Source organism: Pseudoliparis swirei, chromosome 11 (assembly GCF_029220125.1).
Source record: "Pseudoliparis swirei isolate HS2019 ecotype Mariana Trench chromosome 11, NWPU_hadal_v1, whole genome shotgun sequence".
Lineage (NCBI taxonomy): Eukaryota > Metazoa > Chordata > Actinopteri > Perciformes > Liparidae > Pseudoliparis > Pseudoliparis swirei.
This window is the reverse complement of record NC_079398.1, coordinates 1,962,044-1,982,986: the sequence shown is the minus strand read 5'-3', so window position 1 is coordinate 1,982,986 and position 20,943 is coordinate 1,962,044. Positions and strand designations below refer to the sequence as shown.

The following is a 20,943-nucleotide window of genomic DNA, read 5'->3' as shown; positions in this document are numbered from 1 at the left end:
GCCGAACTCTCTGTTTAGGCTCTAAGCTGTCCCCCCCCCCCCCCTGTTTAGCTTACTTGCTTTACTCTCTGTCTCCTCGTCCTCCGCTCCCCACCCCCCTCTCCCTTTCTCAACAATCTGACCAGTGGCCAGTGGATATGCCAATCAAATGTCGCACTCTGCTCCATTGGATGCTAAATTTGTAACCAACAGTCCTCCCACGGGATACTGTTTCGCTCAGATAAGGCAGGCCTTCTTAGATTTGTGTACTTCTTGTTTATCTACAACACATAACATCTAACACTTATATATCTACTCTTTCTATATGAGAAAAAAAGAGCTGTTTTTATTTCACATCAACACAACAAAACAAGAAGGCGGATCACCAACTCACAATAATATGGTTGTTTTCCGGTGTCCCTTTAACAGAAAATAGTTCCAGTAAACTTCTTATGCCGTGAGAGACAAGTTACCCAAACACTGGCATTCATCCAGAAAAACTGTATTTTTTACATTCATTTTCTTGCTGTAGTCGCGTTTGATTCCTGGTGGTGGCGCCTGCGTCTCAGTGAAGAGGAGCTTGTTCACCTCAGGAGAAATCCTTTGTTGTCTCCAGTTCCTCAAGTAGCCTGGAAACCAAGAGATTTCCTGGGTCAAGTGACTCTGTACTCAAGACTGCAATTCTGACAGCTACATTTAATCTCAACGGTCTGTTTTATTTCAAATCAACAGGCCCGAGGCCATGTTTCCGTGGAGTTGCATTTGCAGCCAATTTCTACCAAACACCGACTAGCAGGCAGGGAAGCAGAAACATGGACAGAAAGCTCTCTGCGTGGAGGGGAGACAAGAAGTTATGAGGCAACAAGAAGAAGGATCCATGAAGCGGGGGAAAGAAGGGGAATCGAATGTCACGGCCAGCTTCGTCTCTCTTTCTGAAGCCTTTTCATAACAGAGGAGACAAAGGGAAGTGCTTGCCAGACACTTCATAATGCTGTACAGATTGCTGGCACACTTGAGCGCACAAATGTTCCCCAGAACACGCGTAACGCCGTGCAGCTTTGATTAAGCTCGTAGTCGACCTTTCCAAACCCTCATTCCTGAATTACTTTCCAGCTTACTCGGCTGACTCTTTGTCACTTGACTGGGAGGATGACCACGAGCGAGAGGTGCGGCATGTGACTCGGAGGGGTCAGATGGAAGGCTCGTCCAGGAGCAACAGTGTCACTGAGGTTAGGATTTAGTGCCAGTGACGAGGGTTATCTTTGAGATGTTGAGGGAACACAGGGGATGAGAGGTTGGAGGGTTTCTTGGCCTGTTATCTGTCCTCCTGACCCGTCAGTGACCACCCCCAACTTAACACAGCAATCCAGCCTTCACACCAGGACCAGCCCTGATGTTTGATCTTAAGCTCCTATTTGCAGAAGAGCTGGAAGGCCCTTTTGCAAACGTAACCTAAACCTTCACCCCATGAAGACCTCTCGACCCTTCTCGCTCTGGGAAACAGAAAGTGGACCATCCACCATCGTGACTGTTTTTACTCTGTAATGATGGCATGCAATTACTTTGGCTGAGGTAGTATACCCCAGAGTGTGCAAAATGGTGCACAAATGATGCTTAATGAGGTTGTAAAGCGGTTTATTTCGTGTTTTCAGGACGTGTCTTGCGTTTGCTATAAACAATGCCGTCAACCGTCACACGAGAAACCAGGTTATTGGAAAAAGTGAGGCTGAAGCGCGACATTTGTAATCTGTGTTCATTTATCCTGTAACTTATTATTCAGTCGTCCGTTAAAAGAACAGGGGCAATAAAGGGCATTTAAACGGTGGTAAAAGATCATTAAACAACATTAGTCAAACAGTTTGCGACTAGAGGTCTAGGATTCCTCGTTCAAGGGACCGTATATATATATATATATAAATATATATATATCAAAGTTAGTATTCTATGCTCAGACAAGGGGATCTTTTAACCCTCCTGACGAGTTAGTTTCTCCCCCCTTACTTTAGTGTTCCCGGTCAAATTCGCTCGGTCTGTTTTAACTGCTCTTACATCAACACAAAAACATTCATCACCTAATTTTATTTATTACCTTTTTGATCTGTAAACAACGTCTCAGACCAGTGTTTTACATGAATAACTCCTGTAAATATGCTAACAACAGACATTGAAAATATCTCGCTAAAGTCGTTCCAGAGCCTCTCTGACAGAACATCTCCTCATCAGTCGCCCACTCACTGTGTTCAGAGTCAAATGAAAGCAAGGCACAAATAAAGGTTTATTTAGGGGGAAAGTGAGGAGATATGAAGCATTGTTCAATCTGGAAGGTGTGGGTCCCCTGGGGGGATGGGCACATGAGCACGGGATAGAGATAGAGTTACCATAACAAACACCTGATTGTATGGTTTAAAAATGTGTACAACTGTGTGTGTGTGTGTGTGTGTGTGTGAAACGAAGAAAGGTACAAACAAATGTCTTTCTCGCTCCCCTAAAGACGTCGAAACGTGCTGCAGGACAATCCAATCCAATTTATTTTGTATAGCCCAAAATTACAAATTTGCCTCAGAGGCCTTTACAATCTGTAAACACACAGCATCCTCTGTTCGGGACCTCACATCGGATCAGGAAAAAGGGGGAGAAACCTTCAGGAGGTCATCAGAGGAGGATCCCTCTCCCCGGATGGACAGAAGGACAATAGATGTCATGTGTACAGAATAAACATCATAACAGAGTTGCAATACATTCAATGCATATGACAAAAATCATTCATATAATGAGAGTAGTAGGCATTAAAAAAAATGACGACCAAAAATAACAACAAAAAACATTGGATCCATAGAATAATAATGACAACAAAAGCAGCAATGCTAATTGCATTGCCACTAATAATAATATTGATAGTAGCAGGACCAGGCTCCAGATAAAACCACCACCCATGCAAACCTGTGACGCTGTCTTTACAATGAAAGAAAGAGCGGAGATCTCCAGAATTGAATATAAATCCATATAAGAGCATGTTTAGAAAGTTTAGTTTAGTTTAGTTTATTAAGGATCCCCATTAGTCTACACCATAGTGGAGACTATTCTTCCTGGGGTCCAGGCAAAAAACATTACAATACAATACAAATACATAAAATGCAGTACAGCATGATACATTTTCACAAAAACACTTAGACTTAGAAAACAACATTTACATTAAAAGTAAAATAATAATACCTAAATACCTTAAATACCTAAAATAATAACCTAATCTACTATAATTTCCTTTCCGATTATTGCTGCCTTAAATTTCCTTTTGAAATCACATGTATTTCTTGTTAGAGTCACATATGAGGGGAGCACATTCCAGTATGCAATGGCTCTGTACATTACTGATTTCTTTAGTGCATTAGTTCTTGGCAGAGGAAAAGTAAAGTGACCATTTAGTGCATGTCTGGTATTATAAGCATGTCTCTCATTTGCAGATGATAGCTGTAAAGACAGACTGACAGGTTTCTGTGAGGAATACACATTATTTAAAAACAGAATAAGGCTACATGCCAGTCTTTCATCCACCCTCATCCATGAAAGCTAGACTAACTAGTCTGAGAGCTGTGTGTGTGTGTGTGTGTGTGTGTTTTGTGTGGGAGAGGGGGGGTTGTGGATGTGTGGGTCTGTTTTCCATCTGATGAATGGACATAATCCAGTGTTTCCCATTCATTTCCTATGGCGGTCACTTTTGACCGGGAACACCATGGGTGTTACAAACTTGACTAAACAACTAAAACGTCAATGAAGGTGATCAGCAATGTATACGTTCACCTGCCCAGTGTGGGGCACAGCATAGGGCCTGGAGGCAATCTGATGTAAAACACTATATTTCTGATCGATTTACAATGAGTTGTAAATCGGTCAGATTTGACCCGAACACGACATGAGGGTTAAAATATAAAATGTCGAGCATTTGCGTTTAACAGTCATGCCCTTATGTCTGTTTCCGTATCATTAATACATTTAACATTTGGCTCAACTTTAGCAAATTTCAAGGCTATTGCCAAAAAACATATAATAGTGTGTAGGCCTACCATCAATGCCACAGAAGTATAATTTACATTGCTTATGTGCATGTGTATTTAAAGTAATTCTATTTAGCAGTTGTTCATGGTCAACCATGTCAGTTTCCTTTGATACATTAAATAAAGGGGCTTCACAAAACTGCCTTTTATCTAAAGAGAAGAAGTAACATCAAAGTCGTAATAACTGCGCTGGGATTTGTCCAGAAACCAGATGGCACAGTGACCGTTTGTAATTTCCTTCAAAGCGAGTGTGGTGTGTTTTTCACGTGGCACTGATCCTGTGTAGTCCCCAAAGTCCAACTGGTTAGATAGAACACACACACACACACACACACACACACACACAGACACACACACGACAAAACCAACTCAAACAACAGAAAAGAGCAAAAGGAATAGAAAACAAATACATACATTGATGAAACAAAATGAGAGGAACACAATAAGTAAAGGACTCACTTAAAGCCATTATACTATAAAAATGGGTCACTGATTCTGCGAGCCTTATCTCCTCGGGCAAGTCGAGGGGCCCTGAAGCAGAAGCACGGTCACCTTTTGATTCAAGCCTCGACTTTTGAACGGCCAGGAGGGCCCAGCGAGGATCTGAGGCTGCGAGCTCACATGCGGCTAACGTTCCAACAAAGTAGCTCGGGGCCAGACCCAGGCGGGCTTTAATAGTGATCAGTAAAATCCATTCTAACACACACAGGGAGAGGCAGAACCGGAGTAATGTGATGCCGTCTGTTAAAACCAGTCAGGAGCCGAGCTGCTGCGTTTGTGAAGTAGGTGGAGACGTTTGGTTTACAGGAGGACGTTACAGTCGAGTCGAGAGGAAACGAGTGCGTGAATTGCCTTTTCCAGCTCAGAGACGGTGTGGGTTTAATTCTGGAGATGGTTCTTAATTTACTGGACATTTCATTTCATCTCTGATTTAAAGCTTCGCTGAGAGAACAGAGCTCCCGGGTTTCTGGCAACAGGCATCCGCAGAAAGGGGAGCTGGACAATATGACTTCTGAAGGTTTTCTTCCATCCAACAGTTAATGTGAGAGAGAGACTCTCAGACTGTGTGGGTCACCGGGTCACCGGGTCACAGCCGGAGGTGAATCTGTGTGTCGTCTGCAGAGCGATGAACGGAGACGTTGTGTCGTTGGAGTTATTTGGCCGAGTGGACGCATGTAGATAATAAAATGTAACCTTGTGGTACACCACAGGTAATGTGAGTTTTCTGGAAGACGAGTAATTAGCATGGTGACCGAGTAGGTTATTTGTAAAATGTAAGAATACAACTATAGTCAAGTGCAGCTTCCTTGATGGCAACTCAGGTTTTGAGGCCATCCATTAAAATGACGTGATCTACGGTGTCAGCCGCTGCACACAGGTCTAAAATCATTCAAATGTATACGTAATACATGGTGGCCTCTCTAATAAGTTGGCCTTTCTCTTCACTTCATCTCTCCATCAGTGCTTCGGTCGACCTTTAACCCCTCTCCCTTGCTACAGATGTTTTTCTTTCTCTCCCCTGTGTCAGTCGCTCAACAAGTTGCCTCCCTTTTCTTTCAGTGCACCCGCCTTCATTTACGGGAGGAATTAAAAGTACTTTTACCTGTCGGCTCATTATTTTTTCCTGACCCCAAAACTGTCTCCCCTCTATATATAGTAAATTAGATGAGGTTAATATTAGTTGTTTTTTACTCACACTATTTTGTACACATTCTGTTGTATTATTACTTAATGTTATATGTTAATAGAAACATGACTTAACAGCAGTGTGTTTTACTTTTTATCCTCGGGTGTATTTTTGCATGGCACACATTCACATATAATTTCATATTCACCTGCATTTCCTTTGTGGATGATGTCTGATGTTAATTTGTCGGAGTGCCAACACGTTCAATGCAATGTAAACCGATATGCAATGTAATGCATGTGTCTTGATGTGTATAGTGCTGCATGTTCAGCACCATACTGCAATTTAAGGTTTGATTGTTTTATAGATGTCATTTTTGTAGTTCATTGAAATGTGACGATTGAATTGAATACTTTTAAACCTGGGTTGTTTGGACCATCTCAAACATCAGTTACGATGTACTCATAAAATGCTTGTCATGTATATATCTATATTTATTACAGAGGGCCCAAAATGAATATGAGTGAAAAGGCCTCTGGCCTATACTTTAACAGGTATATGTTAATGATCCTCCCATGCAGGAGCAGTTGTGTATGCAGGTACTAATGAACTCTTAATAGTGTTAAATCTAACAGCCACTGAATGATTCCACTAACTGTTTTATGGCTGTGTGGGCAGAACCCTAATTGGGGACTTGTGGCAAAGAGCTCTCTTCACAGCTTCCCCAGGTTTAACAACGTGCACAAAGCATCTGAAGCTGCACTTCATTGTGCCAAAGAAGCGCGAACGCAGTTATAATGAAATTATTTTTACATCACTGTCAGGTCGACTATTTTTGCTCATCTCACAGGATTAAAAGACACCGCTGTCCTGTCTGTGTCAGACACAACTAAATATAGCCTAGTAGCAAATGTAAAATGGCAACATTAACAATGTATATACAATACTGTATATTTACAAGTTAAAGAATACACAAATATATGAATAAAGTGTCTTTTTGACCGCGATGAAGGGTTTCCTTCCTCTTCTCATAATGGCTGTCCCAGTAAAACCATTTAAAAAGTCAACTAGATTAATGTGAGCAGGATGTTTGTTAATCGTGGGTAAAATGTAAAGTTGAGTTCACACGACAGCGAACCATGTCTGTGTGTTTTGGAATTTAAATTGGGAAGGAAAAAAAACCTTGTTTTGTTTTAGAATTAAATGCCCTGAATGCAGGGAGCCATACATTTAATTGAATGAGTCAGATGGGGGTCAGAGGGGGTGGGGGTGGGTGGGGGGGGGGGGTTATGGTGTATTTCCGGTAGAGGATTAACTGTAAAGAGGGAAGTCTTCCTCTGGCTGGGGGCAGTAGCCCCCCCGCTGAGAAACGGCCGAGGTGTGACGAAGGGGATTCCAGAGCATGCAACAAAAGGCAGCCACTTTGATTTGAACAGCAGTTTTAGTCACACACACACACACACACACACACACACACGCACACGCACACACGCACAGAGAGAGAGATCCTCAGCAGCCCTGCTCTCAGGTCTCAGCCAGTTGAAAGACGGGGGAAACTCCAGATGCTTCCCAGCAGTTGTGGGCTGTGACAGAAGAAAGATGGGCGCAGTGGAAGATTGGCAGGAGGAGGACACTGACGGAGGGTTGAAGCTACGGAGTGGAACCATTTAACAGCAGCGGCGGAGGCCGACATTAATAGAGGAACTGTGGAGGTTTTGGCCTGAAGGAGCATTTCAAACAGAGAGGGAGGGCAGCAGCCAGCAACAGGGGAGGACGGGTGGGGTGAAAGGAGGCTCCAGACACTCTGTATGATGGATGGACTGGTAAGGAAGAGAGGTGTGGGGGGGGGGGGGGGGAGGAGAAGAGGAGGTTCAAAAGAAAAATGACCCAGACTGCTGCTGAGTTGCAGTCGGAGGGAATGCAGGGCAGAAGAACATGTGGGGATCTCATAACCAAAAAAAGGGGGTTTGCAATTCCACCAAGCTCAGACTTTGAGTGGGGAGAAAACACCTACGTGAATATCTGATGTTTAAATAGCTGCAGTGCAACGCTGCAGTTTCACTTCACACCGGGGAACTATGCACCACGGAGATGTCACTGGATACAACGCCGAGCTACTGCACCTTTCAAGATGCCTCTGTGGCTTTAGTGGTCGGCATAAACCTTTTGACTGGGGTTAACTTCAGGGCTTTCTAAAACATGATCCAGCCAACAACCCCCCCCTCCCCCCACACCCCCACAGATAGCCAGAAATGAGAACCCTCACACACACCTACTTGCTCTCTCTCCTTCAGGGCCTGCTAAAGCCATTATGGCTCTGGAAGAGATCGTATCAGCGCCAGTCAGACAAGCAAATAGTTAGTGAGACAGTTAGATATACAGACAGCGACCCGCAAACTAAGAAGGCTCTGTGCTCGGCTAAATGTCTGGCTACTCTTCAGAGGCTCTCAGGTGTGACCGGCCGGTCTCCTGTGTACTGCAGCCAAGGCGGCAGACAGGCACAGAAGTGTTCTGCGAGCCTGGAGTCGATGAATATCTGCTCTATCTCTGCCGCCACAGGCTGCATACGCTCCCGTGAGCGACTTAAACACAAGCCAGATCTTCTTTCCTGCAGAACTATGCCGGCTTTCACCGAGTTAATGCATATTTTTAGACCGAGCCAAGGTCAAACCTTTTGCCAAAGACCTGCCCGACACGTAATTTCTCCCAGCAACTGCGGTTTCTTACATTTGATGACTAACTTTGCATTGGAATCAAAGACTTAAGCCAGACCACAAATGCATTGCAGCAGGATTTTAAGAGAGGAGGTTGGAAGCTTGGGTCCTTAGCTTACTGAGACATGTCTTTCTCACTGCACTAAAACTGCTACATTGGTTGAGCCTGAACCCTACAGAAGAGGCCCCTAATGTCCCCCTCCCCGCACTCTCTCTCTCTCACACACACACCCACACAACTCTTCCCTAAAATTGCTGATGGCTTGTTTTCATGAACATATATTATTTCCAGATGGAGGTCATGAATAAAACCCGACGGAAACAAGTCGGGTGAAACTGGAAACTTAAAAAAACAGAAATGGAAGGGTATGGAGGCGGGTAAAAAATAAAAACACTCTCTCCTCCCCCGCTCATTCGCTGAACCTTAAACATAAAAAATAAAAGACCAACTTGTCAATTACATGGTTAAAAACAGAGGACCAGTGTACCACACATGAACATCAGGAGAGCAGTACCACATGATGTTGTCAAAGTTTCACCACGATGCAGATATGAAAACATCCCTAAACAAAAAAAAATGACTTTCATGAGAAAACAAACAGGCTCAGAGCAGCTCAACCTTCCAACCTCCCCACATATTTCCAGCTAAATAAACAAAGTCAGAGGGAAGAAAGGGAATACTTTCAGACCCAACTGAGAATACAAAAGCTATGCTGTGAATACCTTCTCGGAAACCACCGCGGATTCTGACGCCGATGATTCACCCAGGAACATGAACAACTATGTGTTGTTGAACTGTGAAGATAAACGACATTTTACAATCACTGCTCTGCATTTGATCATAACACATGTGCAAGCTGCCGGCAAAGCCAGAACATCCATTAGCTCGGTCAGAAGAAGTGTCGAGACCAACCAGTCGACGTGGAGGAGGAGCAGCTGGACTTTTTATTAAAGTAAAGCTCATCACCGGGACTGAGGCGTCTTCACTGTTATTACTGGGGAGACTTTACTTGTTCATAAATGTTTTAAACGTTTTGAGTGACCAGTTCACCGAGTCGGCTATTCATCTATCAGCGAGCTACTTTTGTTGCGTTTAACTGTAGACGCCGAACCGTAAATCTGTAGACTAAAGAAAATAGACAAATGAAAAAGTTTGACATTTTGGGTGAACGCCGTTTCCTTAATGAGCATTAGATGAGAAGAGTGGCCCCTCTGTGAAGCCGCAGCCAGTTAGTTCAGCACAAAGACTGGAGACAGGTTCACAGTCGACCTGGCTCTGTAAAAGTTTAACAAAATCCACGACCAGCAGCTCTAGAGCTCACATTAACATGTGTCTTTTTATTCTTTTTAACTAATCTGTACAAAAGAAACTGCTACGCTTACCTTTACTTTAGGTAGATTATTTTTCAGAATGGCTCCCATTGGCTAGTACTCGTAACCTCTGTTGATTGGTTAGTTCGGGTAAGAATATCAGGATAAGCCAATGGGAGAGGCAGAGTAGGACGGGTCGTGCTCGGGAAAACATGATCGTGTACGCCAACCGCACGGACACGAGAGTCATCAGGATCTACCTCTCTGCAAGAAAGTAAAAAACACAACTCCAAAAATATCCCTTTAAACATACAATGTAGATTATTATTATCTGCAGTGGACCAACACAGCAGGTCTGCCTGAGGTTTTAAGTCTATTTACAAAAGCTCAAATAAAACAAACATCTTGTGGGGGATGATTTCACCACCATCCTCGAGTCAGACCTGCTGTGTTGGTCCACTGAGTTGGTTTGTTCTTTCCTAATCTGACTCAGACTTCTTATCTCCACAATCAGACTCTAATCAGCAGCTTTGTCCAGACAACAAGGGGCCAACATGAGGCACAGAAGACCCTGAGGCCTCCCCGGTGTCTCAGCTATAAACGTGTAATTTCTAGACAGGACGCGCCCTTTAAAGTCGGCAAATCAAAGATATGTTTATGTTTTTCTGACAAAATACATAGCTTTTACATTATTTTGTCCTTCTTCAATAAGATTCCCCACCTGACACTCAGAGTAAATATGTGAAGAGTGTGGGAGTACAAAAGCATCTGGCTCATATCAGGATACTGCTGGTATTTGGTCTGCTCTTTCTCTCCCAGCAGACTCTGTGGCTGCTACTACTCCTGACTTTACCGATGCTTCAGCCTGCCACCCTGCAGTTCGCCCCTTATCTCAACCTCACCCGTGCTCCTCCTGGCAGGCACAGATGGCAAGCCCATTCGTGTGCAAACCGCAGATTGAGCTCCGATTGTCCCGATGACTGCCTTTGTCTCTCAGTAATGCCCCCTCTCTCCCCATGAGAAAGGGAAGGTAGGTAAGCTCATTTACATGGATTAATTAAGGCTCATAATGAGCTCAGCATGACGTGGCATTTGAATGCATTCCTCTGGTATTGTGCAAACTCTGCGGAGCACCGGAGGTTTCATTCAGATGGGCTACAGATTGTAGATGTGGGGGCACGTGAGCAGATAAAGGACTTAAAACACACACAAAGACAGGTCACTATACACATGCAAGTTCCACCTCCCCCACTGACACACACACACACACAAGGTGCTAATGAGAAATAAACAGGCTGGTAGTTATACCTCATCACATTTTCAGAAAGCATTTGACAACCACAGCAAAAAGGTAGAAACGATACATTTATATTACAACATTGTAAAACTGTACAATTACAATAAGTGAAGTATAAAAAAAACACTGACGTGAATAATTTTTCATTGAAAATAAAAGTTTCACCCACAAGGTGCACGTAAGCTAAAATGCACAATCATGTAAGAGCAATTACATTTCATTTGATCATATAAATATGTATGCACTAAGCAATATTAACTAAGTTTACGAAAGTACAGGATGTAGAAACAGAATGCTCGGGAATGGTTTTTATCAACTTTGCTCATTGTTAATGTGGAAATGCTTACATGGTTGTTGCCATCTCATACCACAGCGCAGCTTAGCCAAGGAACCATGAAAAAACAGCCACAACCTCATCGCATTAACATCAAAGTGTATTTGTATAAGAGCTTGTTTTCTTTTCTCGTCCTCAGGCTTCAAACGCTGAGCTGCAGCGGCTGTTCTTATTACCTCTTTGGCGTCAAAATCATACTGGGGGACCCGGCTTCACAACGAAAGCCAACACACATGGCAAATAAAGACATGGTCGAGAAGAAGAAAAACATGTCGGGGGCACAAGGCTCTCCCTCCTTAATTGTACCTGAAGGGAAATCCCTTTAAATAGCAGTTGGCAGAGGCAGTGAGCTGGCAAGCAGATCAAACAGTCACTGAGCAGAAGCCCTATAAATACATCACATTCACTTGCCTCACTTCAAACGCCTCCTCAGCCCCGGCCTCTACGCTCCTCCTGCAAATCCACGGACGCGCTCGCGAGGAGGAGGAGGAGGAGGTCATCTCGAGAGCGACGCTCCGCGCGTTGCGTTTCATCTCTCGCCTGGCTCGGCCCGATCGAAGCTGGATCGTTCCGCCGGGTCCTCGCGTCACGCCGCTGAAGCTTCGGGAGGTTTGCTTTTCTTCACATACACCTCTGATGTCCCATCGGGCACCAGATGACTGAAGCTGCTCCTGAAGGAGGCGAGGAGCCGACCTGCACAGCACGGAAACAAAAAAATAAGAGCGAGAGAGAAAAAAAGAGGCATGTTCAACACATCAGCAACTTCAATAACAAAGCATGTCTTAACTTGATGTACTTAATAACCGTCTACATTTCAACATTTAAAAGCTTCAGCGAAAGATTAAGAGAGCAGCGCCTGCCTATGTTTACTCAGCAGTCTTAGTGCGACATGATTTTGTGGGTAATTACACGCTTATTACAGAGGGCTTTCAGTATCGGGCGGATTTAATTTGTGTAATGACTTTTACAGACTAAAGTGAGCTGGAAAACATTCGTAAGACCAGCAATTTGATCGAAAAAAAGAAAGACATTTGACAACCTTCCAGGCAGAGGAGACGTAAGGAGGAGTTTGACTAACCCGTCCACGTCTTCCGGCCGGTCAGCGTGAAGCTGTTGCACTGAGAATGGGAGTTACAGATGAGCGCCCCCTCTCTGGCGCTGTGGACCGACAGCACGCAGCCCTCCTGGCTGTACGACGGCCAGCAGCGGTACTCCGCGTTCCCGGAGGTCCCCATGCCACGCATCACGGTGAAATCTAGCCATAGAGGAGGAAAAGAAACGTCAAGACATGTGATGCCACTGAAAGATGTTGAAATAATCAAAGAAAGAGAACACAGATAAGAACAACGAGGAAAACTGGTTGAAGGTGAAGATACAGCATCTTTGTCATGAAACGACAGAACTCTTCTGACTCAAAAGGGATTCCCAAGATAGTTTTGATTGACAGGTTTAAAATATAAAAAGGTACTTTAACATATGTTTGCTGTTACATTGATGATATTGTCTTGTGGACATTAGAAACAGAAAGGATCTAGTTTGTGTTTTATCAAGATTGAACAACACAAATAAGGTCGTCATTTACCTTTGTGTCCTGTAGGATGTATACATATACACACACATATATATATATATATATATAGCATATTAAGAATGTATATATGTATCATGTAAATAGTTTCCAACTAAATATTGTTTCATATCTCATGCATGTACATGTAAACATGAACCTTCAGATTTACCTTTTAATTATCATTATCAGCGTTTATGACAAATATGGATACAACTAACGGTTATTTCCATTGGTTAATCTCACAAATATTCTCTGAATTGTTTGGTTTAAAAAAATAGTGGAACATATCTTTAAATTATAACGTTCCAGATGATGGCTTCAAATAGCATCTTTTTTCCGTCCAAAGCCTAAATATATATTAAATCTACTTTTATAAGCATTAAAGAAAAGCATAAAATCATGTGAAATTCAGAAACTGTGAAATTCAGAAACTGGAACTTCAAAAAGCCAAAGATAGAAACAGTTGCACAGCATTTAGAGCTTTTTATTTCTCTAACGAGCTGCTTTGTTGTTCCACAATGAAAAATCTCTTCCCTCCACCTTCCTGAACATTTGTGTGACATTAATCATTATAACTCTTTCAGTCAGACTTCATGAGGGTCTGGTATTAAATCTCCTGCTCCACACACACACACACACACACACACACACACACACACGGGACAAAAGCCGAGTCTGTGAGCCCGCATGGAGGAGGAGGCACACACTGTTACAAACTGTTAACCTTCCTAAATGGCAGGAGCTGCTGTATGTGTGTGGGGGTATTGTCAAGAGGAAAAGGACACGAGGATCTGCCTTCTGGGTTGGAGCAAAGGGAACAAGGAGACGGAGTGTTTCGAGAATCTTTCTCAGGGGAGAAAAAAATGTAGGCCTGTTGGGGAGCAAAAGGGTGGCAGGCCTCAGCTGCCGAGGAGACAGATGCGTATGAATATACGCTCTTTGTGTTGCAGACGAGCGACGGGAAAACAAGCTTTCTTATTCATTTAAAAGGATATTTTTATGGCAGTGCTTTAGGAGTTCAACCGTTGCCTTTTTGCACACAACTCCTCTGCCATCAAATCACAAGTGCTCTCAGCTGTGAAGAAGTTACATCCACATAACCAATGTGTAATAACCAATGTATAATAACATATTAATATATTATATTACATATTAATGAGCCCATGTGTGTTTTGTTTTCTCGGCTGGTTGTTTTATCATTTAAACCAACAGTTGGACATTTTGGGTAATGTGCCGATTGGCTTTTGATTGGAGTTCGACGTAGAGATTAATAGCATCGCAGAAGCTAGTTAGCCCAGCGTGGCTCTAACGGGATATAAATCCACCTCTAAAGCTCACTAACTAACACATTATATCTTGTTTGTTTAAATCAGAACAATATCTAAATTGCAAAAAAGTATAATAAAGTACAATATTTTCCCCTTTAACAGGGGGTTATGTGCTGGATTATATCTTGGCTGGTAGCAGTAACCTCTTAAGGATTTATGGACAACCAGCAGAGACTTAAATAAATACGATAATAAATAAATAAATAAATAATGTATTTAATTTATAAAAAATAATAAATAAGATATCGGATAAGATATGATATTAAAAGGTGCTGCGAGGCAGACTCCCTAACCTTTGGATAGAGACAAGCAAGATTTTTTCCAGTCGAACCGGCTGCTGGCGGTAGCTGCATGTTTCAGACAGACACTGTATGAAGAGCGGTATTAATCATCTCATCTGAGTCTAGGCATGAACATTAATGTGTGTATTTGCCAACATGTCAAACTTGAAACTAAACAGAATTTAAATACGTAAACAGAATTTTCCTCCACACAAGAAACACCTCTGTTTGAACAAAACCCACAATATAGTAATAATATACACACACACACAACTCTGGGGGTCTTATCAAACACACACACACAAACACACACACTAAGTAGCAGCAGGGTTGACTCATGGCACCTCCTTGTTAAGCAAGAACATTCCCTCCTGGTGTCAGCCTCAGCGCCCAGGCCTCTTTACCCCTGAATCTGTGATTAAATTCACAAAGCGCTGCTATATAAACAGTCCAGCATCTGGGGGGACGGAAAATCTCACCACAGGAACGCAGCCAGCCATTCTGTTATTAATATTTCATAGAGTTGAGAGGAATGGCGGGAGGGGACGGAGGGGGGCCGCGGTGCTGTGAGTGGAGGCGAGTTGAAGTGAAGAAAAGTGAAGGACTTCTAAAAAAAAATACAGAAATGGGACCAAACGCTTCTTTAAAAAAGTACTATTCTGGAAGGATTCATGTTTTTATGGAAATAACTCAAAGTTGGAGAAAAACTCTCTGATGACCATGTAAGGTTAAACAGAAGAACTGCGGTCTGCCAGCACTGCTTTTTAAAAATGAACTTTCTGTTCTTTCTGAGCCGGAGACATGCAGGATTAATCCCACTTCGTTGGTCTTGTCCCCTCATTCCAGCTTTCTAATAAACCTGTCAAAACAGCCGGAGAGGGAGAAACACCCCCCTTCATCTTTTTGAAAGATAAAAAATGAAAACAGAGGTGAATGCTGTGTGAGTTTTCTTTAAAACATTTTTTTATTAATTTTTGTTAAAAAAATAGAGTTAAAAAAAGGGAGAAAAAAGAACCAAGCATTCTGTCCAAAGAGAACGGGGCCTACAACGGGGCCCACTGTAGTTTCTAAGAAGCAGCCTTCATTCCACCAAGTCCTACCTCTGATTATTGATGGAGGCAGGTTGTCCAGGTGCAGGCCAGACTTGTAGAGGAGGAGGATATGTTCAAAGGCCTCCAGCGTTTGATTGATGTCAGCTTTCAGCTCCCCTGGACACACACACACACACACATTACAATCTGGTAAAAGATCTAACTGACTTCAGGCACAAAGTCATACTACCCAATATGGATGATTTGTTTTTCCCTGGCTCGGCTACTCTGGTCTAATCCCAGTGGCGTCTTCTCAACAGATATTGTATTCATCCCCCTGTTACATGTCAGGAAGCATCATGTCGAGCTCATTAAAAAAAAGGACTTCTACCGAGACATGCCATTACACGACTGCAATAATGGAGTGATTCGCTTTCTGATCTCCAATAAGTGAGCTTCCCGTCATGTCAAGACATCTCTCGTCCTCACCTGTGGAGTTCATGATGTGGTCTACCAGGTGTGTGAAGCCGGGCGGGGCCTGGTGAGGCAGCAGGTAGGTGAAGAAATACCTGGGGCCAGACAAAGACAACACAGTCAAACCGACAGAAAGACAGACACGCCCCATCACATCGTTCCCTCAGAACACGACTCGTCTCATCGCAAACGGTCCATAAAGATGTCCTATATTTTTGTCCACCAATTCATTCAGTACACCTCACGCACCAAACTATTTCCAGCTGCACGTCTTTACCCGCAGTCGACTGGGCCCGTTAAAGCAATCGTCCGTGTAGCTGCCCCATCCATCCATCACACGTTTAACACGCAGTAAAACTGTCACTTCTCTTACCTATAGGCGTTGTAAATGTTCCTCTTCTCATTCAGGCCCTCACACACTCCCCGGGACGAGCAGGGCAGGGTGAAGTTTCTGTGTGGGAACTGGAGGGTGCAGTCCACGTCCATCCGACAGGAGGTCTCCTTGGCGCTGGCGTCGTCCAGGTCCGTGAGCTTCAGCTCGCCGGCCACGGTGACAAACTGCCGGGGCTGGAAGTCCAACAGAGCCACGGAGCCCAGAGGAGACTGGGAGAGGAAGTGGAGGAGCCTGACCAGGTCCAGACACACCTGGGAGGAGATCAGACATGCCAAAACCGGATCAGGATCGATGAGCATTTGTTTAAATGCACAGGAACGCAGTCAAAGAGGAACATGTTGTCCTTGAAGCTCAGAAAACCTTGTCACAAAAAATATTTTTGTAAAAATGCTAAAATGCTAAACATTCACTGCCTCCACCCCTCCCATGTGGGGATTTGGTCATTTTTTGCTGTTTCGTTTCATTTCAAATTTAATATTTTTTTTTGTAATTTAAAGACGTATCCTTAAGCTCAGGACAGCTTTTAACCCTCCTGTTACCTTAGGGTCAATTTGACCCCATTCAATGTTTAACCCTCCTGTTACCTTTATATTTACTGACATATTTTACCCTTGGGGTCAATTTGAACCCAGCAATTAAAACCTCCAGAAAATTATTAGAATTAATATTGTTTTCCAAGTTTAAGTGTGAGGTACTTTATGTTTGTTTGTTGACTACCTAAATAGCCCTTTAAATATATAAAAAAGTTGATATTTCTTATATGTTTGACAGTGAAAAACAGCCTGGGGTCAAATTGACCCCAAAGAACACCGACATTAAACATTGAATGGGGTCAAATTTACCCTAAGGTAAGAGGAGGGTTAAATGGACATTTTATAGGTTAAATCAGATTACACAATTTTTTAATCAGAGTACCATATATTGATTAATCTGTTGGGGCATACCATTTGTAATTAATAAAATGCCCATCATAATACTCTAAAGCCCCCAAACCCAAAAGTATTCAGCTAACTATCATAGAAGAGAAAAAAAACTGGAAAGAAATCTAAATGGAAAACCTAGATTATGGATTTTTTCCCTTCATTTTTTATTACAAAAAAGAGTTATATGATTATTATTTAATTTTTTTAAATATCTCATTAAATCAGTAATGTGATAAAAACTTTACTTGCAGCCTTGCTTGTGGCTCCAGAACTGGGGTTAGTTGTTGTGTTTTTAACAGAGTTTAGTGGATTACATGCTTCCCTCCAACTTCCTGCTACTTGTTGTCAAATTAAAGCCTTTAACAAAATGCTGGAATAACTAAAACATTCTTGGTGGTCAAGCTAAACGTAGACTTGTCTTTTCCTATATAAAAAGGCGACACATTTGATAAATGTAATTAAATGTCAATAAATTGCAAAACATGGTAAAATATAACAACTTCAAATCTTGCAGAAGCGCTGCATCGTTCTCTTTTAAGGCGTTTCACCTTCCGGACCCATTTCCTGGGACTGCTTTAATAGTACTCTTTAAATCCTACAATAAAACAGAAAGGGAAAATAAGTAAGCAACTAAAGGCAACACAAGGCATTAGCCACGCACTGACCGAGCATGACATGATTCTGTCACACGACAAACATAGCTGCAGTGTTAGGTAATGCTCAGAGTCTCTCGGACGTCACTTGGTGGGATGGCAGCGCTGTAATAACAGAGCCGGGCGAAACCGAACACCCCCGGATTACTGTAGTTTGCGCAGATGCAACCAAGCTGAAAAGGGCCGAGCAGCTCCAGGAGGGTATTATGAACGGCTATTTGGGTGAGGCAGCAAAATGAGGCCCCTAGTTGAGATGATACTTGCAGACTGTGATGTTACTTTTGATAATACAAAAGTCTTTCACTCTTCTTTTCCCTTTCAAAGACATCCATGCACAAAAACACACACACACCAAATTCAGGCTCCGTTGACTCCAACTGGGAGCATATCTGTGATGGGGGCTGACTAAAATTGTGTGTGTGTGTGTGTGATGACATGGCATTCCGAGCCTGCAGTGGATTAACTCCAGGACCCATCTCCATTCCAACCACGGCCTGATCAGACACACTGAGGGACAGATGTCAGACCTCCAGGAGTTTCAAATGTCCGCCTCCCTCATCTTTCAACCTCCTCCTCTCGTGCCAAGAGGAGCGAGAGGCTTGCATACGCATGACGCGCAAATATGTGCGAGGGAGACCTTGAGCCTTTCCCGTGAATGCCGTAGCGCAACGGATAAATGACAGAGCATGTGTATCGACAGCTGGAAGCGGGAACTGACACGCTTACCCTGAACCTGTCCTCCCAGGGACTCTGGAGCAGCTGGATCATCTGGAGAGGATTCCCCTGCTCCAGAATGACCGTAACTCTTCCCTCCTCTCCTCCTCTTCCTCTTGCATTTCCTGCACAGTGACCTTTGAGCTGTGGAGGTGTAGAATAACTGGGAGTTAGTGAGTGAAGTACAGCACAAACAGGAACAGGATCATTATGTGTTTTACAACATGTCGTGGAGAAAGTGTCTCTCGGTTCTCGTCGTCGGGGTGAATCGAGAGGACGCGATGTTCCAACCGTGCACTCTGCAGCGCACACTCGGTTGAGCTGTTAAGACACACACACACACACACACACGACTGCGGGAGAAACACACTCTCCGGTTCAATTCAAAACTAGTTCTAAATTGGGCTGTAATGATTTGAGTGAATAAACTCTGTGGGGGTTTCAGATGCAACCAGGGATTGTGGAGGGGACAGAGGCACATTGTCTGCTCTTGACGAACTGGACCCAAAGGTCACAAGAGGGTCAGTGAATTTAATTTAATTACATGGGTAGGTCCTGCAGAGCCAGTGAGGCCTTTCATCCAGTTCAGTGTGTTTGAGACAAAGGAAAATGTGAGTAGGGGAAGGCCGACATGGATTATGGAAACTTTTAATTCTAATATGCCAGCATTAGCGCCAGTGTTGTAAAGTGAGCAGCACTTCTAATGCTCTATACTTTCCAACAACCTTCTATTCACATACATTGTCTATTATCTTGCTTTGGCATTTGGATAGTAGCCTATCCTTAAGTTTATTCTGGTATAACACTATTTGAAAAGTCTGCACACAAGGCAGGCCGAGGGAGCACTTTACCTTAATGACGTTCGGATGCTGCAGCCTCTGCAACAGGACTATTTCTTTCTTCAGCTTGTAAGAAACGAGCTCTCGGCAGCCTCGAAGGTCTTTAAAATCCTCCACGCACTTTCCCATGTCTATCCCCTGCTCGTTGACGAGTTTTAACGCCACCGGCTGACCTCCGGCTAGATTCACTTTGACAACCAGTTTGGTGTATCCAGACCCCAGAATCTCCACCGCCTGCATGTCCACCAGAGAGTCACAATCCATGTCATCCATATGCGCTTTCCTGGAGCCATGCGTGATCTCATTCCACAGACTGGAATCCAACATTGAGTCTTGTATTTGGTCATTAAGAAGAGAATAGCGGCGTTCCCCGGGTAGTCCGTTTTCATCACCACCCTCATCATCATCATCATCATCATCATCATCAGAAACAGGTAAAAGCAGCGGAATGATTTCTTTGCGCCTCTCGTTGAGCTGGTAAATCAACGCCCCGCGGAGGGAGGCGAACTCCTTCTCATCAGCAGCAACAGTTGCGTTGGAGAAGTCAGATATTCTCGCTCCAAACTGCTGCACGCTGCTAATCAAGAGTGACACCAGAATAGAAAGAACCACGAAAGCCAGGAGGGCAGCCGCGCGTAAAGAGTTTCCGATGTCGGGCATGTTTTCCTCCCGTGGCACAGCTCCTTGCTGCTGGAAAGACGCGCACGGCCTCAGGCTCCGACGACCGATCAGCTCCAACTAGAAGGTCTCCTGACTTTTGCCCAGCAGAAGTGATCAGCTCCTTGTTTCCACCTCCCCGGGAACTCCCTCTGGAGGTGTGTCCTGTCCGCTCGTAACTTTACACCAGCTGAACAACTTCGCAGGAGAGCTCGACCTCATGTTGTCACATAATGCGCGTGTTAAAGCGCCTCAGCGGCTGCTTTTACAACACAGCATTCAGGAGGGTGTAGTGTAGGAATAATTAACTATATGGTTGTTGTTTTTTAACACACAGAAGGTAACATTACATTCGAACTTACATTTTGATTACACATTATAAAGAAACTTATTTAAATTGACAGGTTGGTTCATTTATAGAATTATGACACAATTATAGTGTTATGTTGTTCAACATGAAACAGCTTTTTTAAAAGTTATTATTATGCAGAGACAGAGGACTTATGTCACTTTCGTCATCTGTCCAACAGGTGGCAGCAAAACACCTTTATGTCTTCAGAAACACTCAGAGGTGGATGTATTACTGGTCAGAAGCATTATAGTAACACCAGGTTTGCACATGTTTACATACAAACAATGATCTTTGTTTACACACAGTCTTTTTTAGATGTCCTGTCGCGTATTTATTATTCATCCAACTGTGTTTCACCGGTTGTACGACAGCACTGAGGCTGTATTGAAGCGTTTCTCTCTGCATCACTGCTC

General features: G+C 43.4%; 1 protein-coding gene across 1 annotated transcript; it reads right to left on the bottom strand.

Moving 5' to 3' along the window:
* Nucleotides 1-2,484: 2,484 nt before the first annotated feature.
* pkdccb (protein kinase domain containing, cytoplasmic b) lies at nt 2,485-20,241 on the bottom strand. The gene is made up of 7 exons (XM_056426442.1): nt 19,534-20,241; nt 18,695-18,826; nt 16,372-16,643; nt 16,014-16,093; nt 15,594-15,701; nt 12,393-12,569; nt 2,485-12,007 (listed from the first exon to the last, which is right to left on the bottom strand). The coding sequence occupies exons 1-7, from the start codon at nt 20,179-20,181 to the stop codon at nt 11,901-11,903; spliced, it is 1,524 nt and encodes a 507-aa protein (XP_056282417.1). The 5' UTR covers nt 20,182-20,241; the 3' UTR covers nt 2,485-11,900.
* Nucleotides 20,242-20,943: the final 702 nt, after the last annotated feature.